Source organism: Cyprinodon tularosa, unplaced genomic scaffold (genome assembly GCF_016077235.1).
Source record: "Cyprinodon tularosa strain WSP-4 unplaced genomic scaffold, ASM1607723v1 ctg363, whole genome shotgun sequence".
Lineage (NCBI taxonomy): Eukaryota > Metazoa > Chordata > Actinopteri > Cyprinodontiformes > Cyprinodontidae > Cyprinodon > Cyprinodon tularosa.
The window spans coordinates 360690-372959 of NW_024039078.1; the positions used below are offsets into that span (position 1 = coordinate 360690).

A 12270-nucleotide genomic window follows, 5' to 3' on the forward strand; every position below is an offset into this window, starting at 1 on the left:
CTTTGATGACTAAAACACGGCGAGTCATAGGTTTGAGTTTTAGTTAACGAGACGAGACTAAATAAAAAAAAGCGGGTCATTGGTCAGACGTTTAAACTGCATAATCCTGCCGCTAGGGTTGCCAACCGTCCCTTGAAAATGGAATCATTCCGTATTTAGAAATAGAAGAACCTGTCCTGTATTTAGTGGAAAAGGAACGCACCCTTTTCCCATATTACTGTGAGAGTAAGAAAATAGTAAAAAGCTAATGGAAAATGAAGAACAAGGGCACATTAGATACAAAACTTACGGTAAACTTGTTCCCAGGCCCTGTCCTGTGTGGTGACCAAAAAGCTGACAACATATATGTAACAATCCAGAATACCTTCATCCCATTGGTCGAGCCAAGTGTTGCTCACGGAGAAGATAGCGGGAGACAACAGAGGAACCTAAGCATGTCCATGGATGATCTGAATGAAGAATGTATAACTGCAAACAGTCTTTTGGAGCACCTTTCTGTCAGGATTCCTGTCTGTGTGTTTGTGTTTCTGTGTTTGTCTACCTTCCTCCACCAGGAGGCGCCTGGTTCTGGTCCGCCTCCTCACACACCTGCAGAAGATTACCTTGTTAACGGAGTGCTCTTAAGCTGCTGACTGCCACTATCTCGACACCAGAGTGTTTGCCAGTTTTGGGTACTCTAGCCAAGCTGAGTTTTGCTGAGTCAAACTGAGTTCCTGTCAACCTGAGTTTTAATCTTGTTTTTGTCTTTGCCTCTCGGCAGGACGTCATCCTGCTAACTGGATATTTTCGGACCTTCTCTCCCTGGAAGGATCATATGAGCTTCAAACTGAGCTAAGGATTTAAACTGAAAGATTTTAATCAGTTTTTCCCCAAGAGATCGTTTGAGCTTCACACTGAGCAAGGGATTCATCTCCACTACGACCCGTTCAAGTACCGCAGGAAATCTGAGTCGCAGTCAGCTTCTCCGTTCACCTCCAAACAACCGCATTCTGGGTAGATCCTGTTCCGCCCTCCACCGAGTCAGACAAACACTGGAACAACAGCACACAGACTGGAGTCAAAGAGTAAACAACTTCTCTGGAAACGTGAGTCAGCAACCAAATCCTCCTCTTCAAGTTCACGAATGAAATTTCCCTCTGAGCCTGAACTAACCGCAGTGTCTTCCCCTCACCTTTCAGTGCCAGTTGAGCAGTGTTCAGAGCAACAATGGATTCTTCACAATCACTTAATAAACCTGTTAAACCTGCCTGTTTGGTCTTCTGCATTTGGGTCTGATCTTTAGTAAAATCATGACACTTTCTCAGGAAAATAAATCCTGGCAGTCCAAAGGAACAGCACAAAGGTGGATGGAGGTTCTTCAGGCAGCTGTCCTTCCCAACATCCAAGCTGCTGTGTACTTTGTCCTCAGCATCCCATCTTCCACTGGTTTTGTGGAGAGAATTTTCTCCTTAATAAAGAACAAATGGACTGATGTGCAGAATAAATGTTTCACTGAATTGATAAAAGCTGAGCTCATTGTCAGCCTCAATTATGATCTGTCTCTGTAGCACCCTTCGACAAATATGTTTTTAGGTTTGCAAAAGTTTGCAAAAATGTGCACTATTTATCTATTGTTTTATATTAATTTTTACAGTCTGAAGTTAAGCAGGACAGGCTTATGTTTAAGATATTTATTTTATTCAGCAAAGTTTGTTATTTTGTATTAAAGTGTATTGCTAGATAATAATTTGTTTTTCACATGTTCATGAAAAATATGCATTTAATTCAATGCAGATTTGACGCAAATATTTAAAAAATCCCTTTGACACACAAATAGGCTAAAAAAGAATCACCATGCCAGGAGAGGTAAAGGCAGTTGGATCAGCTGGCATGCACATGAGGTGTCCCTTTTTTTTCAGGGAGTTGGCAACGATACCTGCTGCTCACCTGCTACACATGCTGCAGGAGAACAGATGGATCATGGCAGCAGCTGCAGGGTCTGAGAAAATAACCTGGAAGGGTCCGGTACTGCGTGCTGAACTCTGACAAACTGCTCCGATCTTCCATCTGTGCTTGTACAGAAATCGTGAAGCGAGTCTGCGCTAGCAGTATGGCTCTTCCATCACTACTTCATAAACTTTGTGGCTGATCATCCTCTGCCAAGCATTTAAAAAAAAAAAACTTTACTATCAATATATTATTCTTCCAGCTCACAAGAGGAGATACTAAACATTTTTTAAGGAATCCCTAAATTATATCCAAATAAAATATTTCATTGCATTCTGTTTTTTTTTTTATAAAGAGCCCAATGAAAAGGTGCAGAGATCTTTGAATATTTCTCTCTGATTTTTCTCGTTTCTGTCTATTTAAATATGATGTAAATGTTTCCTTGTATTGTCATTAAAACATTTTCTATTTTTACTTAAAGTATTTAAACATTTTAGTTAGCACATTTATTCGATTTAGGTTTGCATTGTCATGGCAATACAAGGCAATTATATAGTTTCTCTCTGTATTTTTTTATTTTAAAATCCTGTGAATTTAAATCTACTTTGACCCCTGAGCAGCGATAACTAAGCGGTAAATTCTCAGAAATAAAGCCAAATATGCCAAAGTAGAAAGAATAAAGTTTTTATTATTTTCTTTTTTGGAGCAATGGAGATTTTTTTTTATCTGTGTGTAATGCATAATCCATCGTAGATCAGGAAGTGTTTGCTTTATGATGGAAACCTTGTATGTCTAAAACTATTCCTTTATTTTACATTTTGTTAGCTTGTTTGTTTGCTATATTAATCAATATGATGTGTTGAACTGAATCTGCTATTTTCACAGCTTTTGTGAGACTTTTTTTTATAAATTGGGGCCTTAATTCATAAATAAGTTTATTTGCATTCTATAAATCAAAGTTTTCTGACCAACAGCAATAATGAACTGCATGGCAGCATTCTATACCCAGCAATTGTAGTATCTAGGTTTTTTGTAACACAAAACTGATTAAAACTAGACTAAAACCTATTTGTTTTAGTTAACTAAAACCGACTAAAACTATCACATATCGTAATGACTAAAATGTGACTAAAACTAATAACAGTTTTCGTCCTGAAGACTAAGACTTAATCTAAGATGGCTGTCAAAAGCAACACTGCTCACACTGGACAAATTTACTCTCTGCATTTAACCCATCCCCTTAAGGAGCAGGGGGCTGCCAGTCTCTGGGAGTGGGGCTTGAACTCAGAACCTCTGGAACCAAAGCGCAATGCCATAACCAGGAGGTCTTCAACAGGGGGTCAGTGACCACTAGGGGGTCATTTGGAGGTACTGCATGGGGGTCATAACAGGTGTGGTTGATTAAACTTTTTTTTATATTCCCCCCTGCAATTTTTTCCACTAACTGAAATGTCTTTAAATACACATTAACATGAATTCAACAGACTGTAGTACACAGATAAATGGAGGCAGAAGATGTCTTTCAGTCATCAATGCACACATTCAGCGACACACAGGAGCTCTTTCAAGCTGGCCACCGTTTCATTCACAACACCTGTCCCATCAACCAGGAATCAGAATCAGAAATACTTTAATAATCCCAGGCCTTGGCCTGGAAAACATTGAAGACCCCTGACGTAACCACTAGACCACCACCGCCCCCTACTACATCCACGATAATCCGCTAAGCTCGGCTCCAAACTCTCAGAGTCAGAGGAGAGCATGTATGAGAGGTCCAGTCAGAACCAGGCAAACCACAGCAGGAAAGAAAAATGGAGTTGCTCCATATATTTATATGTACTTTATATATTTGACTGTGAAGGATTTGTGTGAATGGTGAACTTTGGAGCAGTGAATGAGGAACTCTTTCATTAATCAACATAAAAACGAAGTTGGTCCGTCGAGCGAACGTCCTAGATGTTCAAGCTAACATGGAGGATGTGGAACCTGTGGGTTATAGCACATTATGTGATGTAGATGTATCTTTATTATTTGTTTTTTTAAATAAATATAGAAACAGTTGAAAACATAGTAAATTATATTTCGGCCATAATAGAGATAACAATTCTAGATCTAAGCACCAGATTACACCCGTCTATATCAAACATATCCAATCGCTGAAGATCAACGACAATGCCATACGGGGAGTTTTAAATGTCATTAAGAGTCAGAGGCCAAGGAGCTAATGGCTTCAAATGGAAACATATTCTTCACAAAAAATGTAGTCAAACAAAAATTTGTAAAAAAAAAAAAAAAAAATGCAGTTACAAAAATATGTTATCTGTGATATCTCAAGCTTTAAGCCACATGTAAAGCTGTTTTACATCTGCCAGCAGAGCATCTTTACTATGATAAGTCAGTCTTTAGAGAGGTTTTCTACCCTGTCATAGTCTTTTTCACCCTTAAATTACTTGTAGGTATGTTGATTTGAAATCTGTGCCAAGAGCATTTTTAGCATTGCACTTGTAAATTCCAGAGTTTGTCAGCACAGGATTCGGTATGACCAGACTTCCCCCGTCGGTCATGCGAATTCCTCCCTGTACCGTGTACCGAATGTGAGGTACCAGCGTGGTGCGACCAGGCAACGTCCATGAAATATCTGGCTTTGGAATACCCGTCGCAGCACAGCGTAGCATTACCGGGGTTCCTCGAATGACTCTTGTGATGGAAGCCATTGTGCTTGTGATCCTCGGAGGGAAAACCATTACGATGAGTGGGTAAGATAGCGTTGACGATCCAAAAGAGTTTGAGGCTCTGCAAATATATGTTCCCTTATCAAAAGGTGCAATCTGCCTGATGTGAAGGGTTCCATTGGTGAGGAAAGATATTCTGCCGGTAGTTTGAGGTTTGTCCAGAACCACACCATTGGGTAGGGTCCACGTAATCACTGCCTGCGGCCAACTATCAACAGTGCAGGGAAGTTTCAGGCTATGGCCATAGGTAATCTTTATTCCACCTGGAGAAATAAAATAAAATGAGATTTAGATTAAAATTTGCAAAGATAGGTTAAGCCAATTAGACCTGGTTGCTATTTTCAAGTTCAGTCCCCAAGATCCACTGTCCTGCAACGTTTTGGATTGTTCTATGGTCCAACTAACCTGGAAATAGCCAGATTGATATGTGTAGAACTGAGTCTAGTTTTACATCATCAATCTTGGATGGCTGCTGTTTAGTCTGTCCTTGAAAAGTAGGGATTTTTAGTACAATGCTTTGAGCTGATTGTGTGATGTGCAGGCTAGTAAGCAGCCTTCCATAATACGCTTTTAGCCAATTGCAGCAGCCTGATTTGTCTGCAGTTTTTTGTGTTTTCACAACATGGGAGAAAGCTGATAAATCAAACTTTTTCCAAATCCTGTGTGAAGAAAATCACAGACATCTTTCCTATCTACAAACGCACAAAGTGCTACTCTAAGCAAATTAAAAAAAAAAGGAAATTGTCGCTATTATGGCCAAAATCGAGTCAAGGCCTTTTAGACTGTCGTCATTCCTACACGTCCCGCCCCATAAAACAATGCTGGCCTTTCATTGTTCTGAATGGATGGTGGTTACGGGACGGATGTATTAGCGGAGCAGAAGTCTTTCAAGGTGGATTTGTTGTGAGATTGGAAATTCATATCTTGCAACAATCTGGGTGCCGTGCTCTGCCCACCACTTTTGCTTTGCCAAGGGAGGCTTGTCAGGAAGAAAAATCTTCCTTTATCATGAAATACTGCTTTATTATACCTCTTCAACATGTCAACAAACTGAGTAGGGACCTGGCAAGGAGCAATTAGATCTATATAAATGTGCTAGAAGGGGGATCAATTTAAGGGTTGCAAAGGTTGGAGTTGGAGAGTTGTTGTGATTTAATGACAGGAATTTTAGAGAAGCTAAACATTTTGTGCCAGTAATACTTCAGATTCAAGTGTGCTACCTTTGTGTTAGAGCTAACATGTCTTTCTCTGGGTCATCATAACATATTAGGTACAGAATACTTTATTATTCATGAAATTAAAATCATAAAAGTTTATTTCTTTAGAAGCAACATCATACCTGTGGTTCCTCTGATCACAGGTTTCCAGCCGGCCTCCAGGGAATAACGTTTCTCCACTTGTCCCACTACATTCCTTGCTAGGCAGCGGTAAATTCCTTTATCAGTGGGCACCGGCTGAGAAATTCGTAGAGTCCCATTTTCAAAATGGTGCGTAAAGCGGTGAAGTCTCTTCCCAGGTGACAACACCGTCCCATTAGGTAGCAACCAAGAGATCTCCGGGATCGGAGTGCCACGAGCAGGGCACACCAGGATCAGTTCGCCACCATCTTGCTTGATTGGTAAGATCTCAATGTTAGGATTAGCAAAGCTAGGTTTCTCAGCAAGTGAGGCCACCTCTAATTCAACTGAAAGGGACGCTTCACCAAGGTGATTTTTAGCAAAACAGTTGTACCTGCCAGCATCCGTCTTCCTTACCCCCCTCAGCTCTAGGCTTCCATTTCGGTGGACTTGGAAGCGACCTCCTAGGTAGGGTGTTGTTAGTGCGTGACCATAGGGAGTGAGCCACCAGACCCTGGGTTCAGGTTTTCCTTCGGCTTTGCAATCTAAAAGTGTTGTTTGATAAGAAACAGCCAATAACTTTGCAGTCAGCTTCCCTCTAACACCATTGATAAAGGGTTCCTGGAGTTCAGCTTCGACTATCATGTTTTTAATGTCGTCACCAGCAGAATTACGTGCCACACAGGCATATTTTCCTTCATCCGCCAGAGTCATTTTCTTTAAAATTAAAGTTCCATCATCTATAACCCTGTATTTGTCTGACAGCTGTGGTATCACATCCGTTTTAGGTGAGATCCATGTGATTTTTGGTTTAGGTTCACCTGTTGCCTGACAGCTCAATGTAGCCGACTCTCCCAGTTTAACCTTCACCAATGATTGTGATTTCAATCCAATTTGTGGAGCATTTGGTCCCACTTTGACACTGAGTCTTCTTTCGTCTTTGCCCAGTTTGTTCGTTGCGTGGCACGTGTAGTCACCCTCATCTTTTCTGCCCATCTGACGAAGAAGTAAAGTTCCATTCTCATACATCACAAAACGTCGATTGCGAAGGCCGCTGTCATCAGATTGAAGCGCATTGTTTATTAATGTTCCATCTGGAAGACTCCAAGAAACCTCTGGGTTGGGTAGGCCAGTAGCAACACAGTCCACCTTGATCAATAACAATGAAAGAAGAAGAGGTATTCGTATATAGGGATTCCTAGATAGTGTCATCCACCTTTAAAGTCGTAGGGAAATCATATTTAAATGTGAAAATATTCTGGCTGAAACATGTATATAAATGCACTCTTTATCAGATGATATTGTCCCAAAATGAACATAATTTCTATTTAAAAAAAATCCTGTCTTAAAATCAGTGTTTTTTTTCGTAATCTTATGCAGGCCAGTTAGTTATACGTCAGCCTGAACACCTAAATTCGGCAAATCATATATCAACGTTCATCTGTCAATCAAATGTTTTCGGTCATACCATCTTGATTCATATTGGCGCAGCTAATATACACAACGGTTGAAATAAGAAATAAGAATAATTTATTCTTTATTACTTTCCCATTGAGTTCCGTCCCAGTGTTCATGGGAATGGACGTCTGTCTTCGGCAGGCGTAGAGCTAACAGAACTGGCAGCGTTGCGAAGCACAGACTCAAACATGTACGGCTGTAAGCCTTCTACACCATATGAAGCTTCTGCCACCCTGGCGTCCTCTTCCACAACAACTTATTCCATCTATCCTCCTCAAAATAAAAAATGTATGACGGAGGAGACTCATCGACAACCTCTAACACAAAACTGCACCTCTGACATGTTTCTGCTGTCCATAGCGTTCCTTGACAGTGCCGTTTCTAAGTCACCAATTTAGTGCTACTTGGTCCTAATGGAATTTCCCATTGGGAACCTACTAGCACTAAGTTGCTAACTGGTTAGCAAGATGCTTCCGACAAACTGGCCCCAATCAATCTTGCTTGTGAGTGTTTCGCCACAAAAACCCCGCCCTCTTGATAAACGACCAATCACATTCACTTTATTTACCCGTGTAAAGTTGTGTACCACTCGCGAAGATTCCGAACTGAAAAGGTTGGAACGGCTGTTTCCCTACGACTTTAATGCTGTTTGTATGATATGGAGTATGGGTCAACAATCAGCCCTAAAACTATGGATAACTGTTGTTGCAATAATGATAAACTGAAACAGTGCAACTGACAACTGAATGTGAGTATTTAGTCTTTTATTTGAAATGAGCAGTTACCTGGAAATTTTCTCCAAACGTCACTCTGGACTGTGAGGTCCTTACATGCTCAATTCGAGGGGGAGTCATCAACACTTTTACCTGTTTTAGACACAAATCAAGTAGGGAAAACTTTTATTACTGTTTTCAAACCCTTTTTAACAATTCTTAGCAAACACTGATTCATTTACATTCTAGATGTACAGCTGTCAAGTTTGCAATTTTGAGTCATCAACACTAACTTTAATCTGCACAGTCATTCCATAAATGTAAAAAAATAATGTACTGTTTCCAAGTTTGAAGACGTTTCCCTTCCCATCCAGGAAGCTTTTTCAATTCAAATTGTCAGAAATAGATTTGAGGTCGAGGCTTTTTATAGTAGCTAAACTAAGCCTTGTTTTGGCTAAGAAACACGCAAATTGAACCGGACGAACGGGTCCGCCCCTTAGGAATGGGGGTTGTCTGGCTTCTTTGTTAGCCTGCAATGTCCCATACATGCCTATGTCTCTGAAAGGGGGATCATTAAAGGGAATAGTTGCTCTGGCTGAATGGGGAGGTCTTCTGTTCGAACTCAACGTTATTTCTGACTATTTGAATTGAAAAAGTTTCCTGGATGGGAAGCGAAACGTCTTCAAACTTGGAAACAAAGTCCAGTGGATTGTTTTTTTTAACTTTTTGTAATGACTATGACCTGGATGACTGAGAATCTTCACCAGCATCTTCAATTGTACCTCAGAGAAATGTTTTAAACACTTTGTTGAATCTATTTCATGAATAATTAGGTAGTTCTGTACACACCAATAGAGGTCACAGAAGACCTTTATTCGACTCCTGTACAAAAGTAAAATATATTTTGATAACATTTTATTAGGATAATACCTGAAAGAGTTCCATGTCCTCCCCATTTGGTCGCTGAAAGATGCACTGATAATTCCCGCCATCCAGCTCTGTTAGCTGAAGTATCCTCAGGGTCCCATTGCGAAAAACTTTAATTGGTCTCTCTGGACTGAGGGAAGAAAAAAAAGGAATCACAACAATGAACGTCATTGGCTTTTTACAGGGTTTCATTAGCCTAAAAGTTTAGAACTAAGTCAAAGGATATTTCAGTTGCCTGTACTGATGCTCCAGGATGGTCTTAGAGGGTAGCTGCCAGAGAGTCCCTCTAGAGGATCCAGTGGACTCTGGACAGTGCAGGAAGACAGCAGAGCCATACAAAGCTGACACCACATGTTTACGTGTTGGAGAACCAGCAGCCTGAGACGTCGGGAGGGGAAGAGGAGCAGGATGTTTGCGAAATGAAGAGGTAGGATCTTCTCTCACTTCCAGCAGGACTGTCCGCTTGGCGATACCCATTGCATTGGTCGCCAAACACTCGTACCTGTGCAGACAGATGGCAGGTTGGTGATGTTATCAAATATCCACTCAGGGGCGGATTTACTATTAGGCCAAAATTTGAAGTTGCCTAGGGCCCCAAGTTCCTGGGGGCTCCATAGAACTCCTTGTACATGTATGGTTAATACAGATATTACTTATTTATGCACATTAATTATGTTTTTGACAAAAATACTTTCGCTAAATGCCATCAGAACGCTTAGAATGTTGTGTCTCAGAGGACCCACCTTAGTGTCCACCACACTGGATCAGTCATTTGCTGCACATGTTTAGAAAGGTCCAAACAGACATCAGCAAAACCATTTGAAAACATATGATGAGAAGAGCAGTGTTGCCCACTTAGCAATTTTGTTACTATATTTGGCGACTTTTCAGACCCCTCAAGCACTTTGATTTCTAAAAAGCGCCTAGCGCCAAATCTAGCTACTTTTTGTTTGCTACTGGAGACTTTGGCAACAACATCTAAAAGCAGCGATATCTGCTCTCCAGAGCAAGTAGATTGGTAACCCCGCCTCCTGCTCTCCTCTATCTTGCCTGCCGTCATGATTTATACAGCTGTTATTTCAACCAAATGAAAAATGGAGAACAGATAAGCAGATCATGGCTTGTCTATACTAAAAGAAGGACTTGGTTATTTACTTTTGCTGTCATCTATTTGGAAACACAGGAAGGAGCAATCAGCTAAGCGAGCTTAGTGCTTTCATTCTTTCATTCGTTTTGAGACAGCATGAAAAGTCAGCGGAGTACAAAACAGCGAGAGGAAAACAACAAGAAAAGCAACAAGAAGAGAGGTTCAAAACCTAAAACAAATAATGTACAGTATGTCTATTCTATTAAAGTTTCCGTATCTGTATAATGGGTCTGTTTTATGTGCTGTCTTCAAATTACAAAGGGCCCCATGCCTGTCTTTGCAAAGGGCCCCAAATGTCCTAAATCCGCTGCTGTATCAACTATGATTATATTTGTTTTAAAATATGAACAGATTTACCTTCACACTTAATGGCCCTGCCCTACTGTTAAACATTTTTTCCTTTATGTCCAGCATTGTGTTATTGAAGTTTTCAGTTGATGACAGAAGGATGTTGGATATTAAAATCTGAACTCAACTCCTGAATCGAACAGCTATCAGCCTAAAGATGGTTGGCTAACATTACTAGCCACAACAAGGAAGGAAATGGTTGGTCTCAAGAGGCGGGGTTTCCTGAAATGTAGCCAATCACACTGGCCGATCCTTTCTCAGGTGGGTTCTTCCGCAGAGACACAGATCCACAAATCATTCTTCAACATAGTTACACATGTAGAGCAAATGTTATCTTCTTCTTGCTCTGGGATTTTTACATTATCCACCGAGTTTGAGGTAGGGTTTCTTTAGACCAAAACATGTTATTTTCAATAAAACAATTGAAATACAGGTCATACCTCCCACCATCAGATGGCAGAACATTCTTTACAAACAGCGTCCCGTTTTGGAAAACGAATATTCTGTGTCCCAGAAACTGTGAGGCTTTAACATGGACACCCACTGGAAGCATCCATTTCAGAGCAGGCATGGGTTCACCCTTTGCAGAGCAGTGAATAAACACGCTCCTGTCTGGGGAAACAGACCACTGTAAGCCACAAACAAGACAAGTTCTCAACAGGGTGAAGATGCAATGTGTTGGTCGTGTCTCACCTGGCTGAACAATCACTGAGTCCTGAACACCTTCACTTATACTCGGAGGCAAAGCTGCCACGTGCAGACGATAGGTGACTGTATCGGCACCGGCTGCATTGCTTGCAATGCATTTGTAATCACCTTTGCTAGAGAAATTGGCTGAATGAATTCTTAGCGTCCCGTTTGGAAGCAGAGAAATTGGAGAAAGGTTGGTTTGAATGGCTCCGACTTCACGGACAAATGTCCTGTCTGGAAGAATCCAGGAAATCTGGGCAGGAGGTTTCCCAGAAGCCAGGCAGTCTAATGCCACAGCTTTGCCTATGTAGATTGATACTTCTGCAGACGGAGGGGGGAGGATTCGGGGGGCCTCCGTCTGGACAGTCAGGGTGATCACCATACGATCTGATCCAAGCCGGTTGTGGGCTGAGCAGAGGTACTGTCCTCGATCCTGAAGCTGGACGTTTTTAATAAGAAAAGTTCCATTTCTGAAGACTTCAAAACGGGGGCCATGTTTGGTGTTGGCTGGGATAGTGGCGCCTGGGGGACAAACAGAAAACACCACAGGGAAAAACATGGTGACACCCCTCAGTATTGTTTTGACTTTGTTCATGTCACTTTCCTCTTTGGATTCATGATAATTTTACCTGTGGAGACTTTGGTCCAAGCAATGTTAGGTTCAGGGTTCCCAGTCGCTATGCAGGGCAGGAACATGTCATCCTCTGCCAGTACTGACACACTTGCTGTACTGATTGGGGTTATACGTGGTTTCATCCCATTAACCCCAAACAGCCACGGGAAAGGAGGTGCAGCCGTGGGACTCTGAGAGTTAATTCGTCCTAAAAAGAAGTTCAACATAGTAAACAATACTTGGATCAAAGTATGCTTAAGCCAGGCGTACACTGTGTGATTATTTTTGCTCTTTTCAGGCCGACTTTCCAGTCATGCGAGAATTTTTTGATCAGCCCTACTTTCAGCCTGATCGTGCATCGTGTAGTGTACAGGGGATA

The 12270-nt window shown here is 41.3% G+C and overlaps 1 protein-coding gene across 1 annotated transcript in view; it reads right to left on the bottom strand.

Moving 5' to 3' along the window:
- Window positions 1-3934: 3934 nt before the first annotated feature.
- Window positions 3935-12270, bottom strand: part of si:ch211-159i8.4 (matrix-remodeling-associated protein 5) — a 39810-nt gene continuing 31474 nt past the window's right edge. Inside the window, exons 10-17 of the mRNA XM_038295943.1 lie at window positions 11908-12099; window positions 11282-11800; window positions 11029-11200; window positions 9329-9595; window positions 9097-9223; window positions 8239-8319; window positions 5998-7144; window positions 3935-4921 (exon numbers count right to left, since the gene is read on the bottom strand). Coding sequence (XP_038151871.1) covers window positions 4368-4921; window positions 5998-7144; window positions 8239-8319; window positions 9097-9223; window positions 9329-9595; window positions 11029-11200; window positions 11282-11800; window positions 11908-12099 — 3059 coding nt within the window. The 3' untranslated portion in view covers window positions 3935-4367. The remainder of the gene's footprint in view (window positions 4922-5997; window positions 7145-8238; window positions 8320-9096; window positions 9224-9328; window positions 9596-11028; window positions 11201-11281; window positions 11801-11907; window positions 12100-12270) is intronic.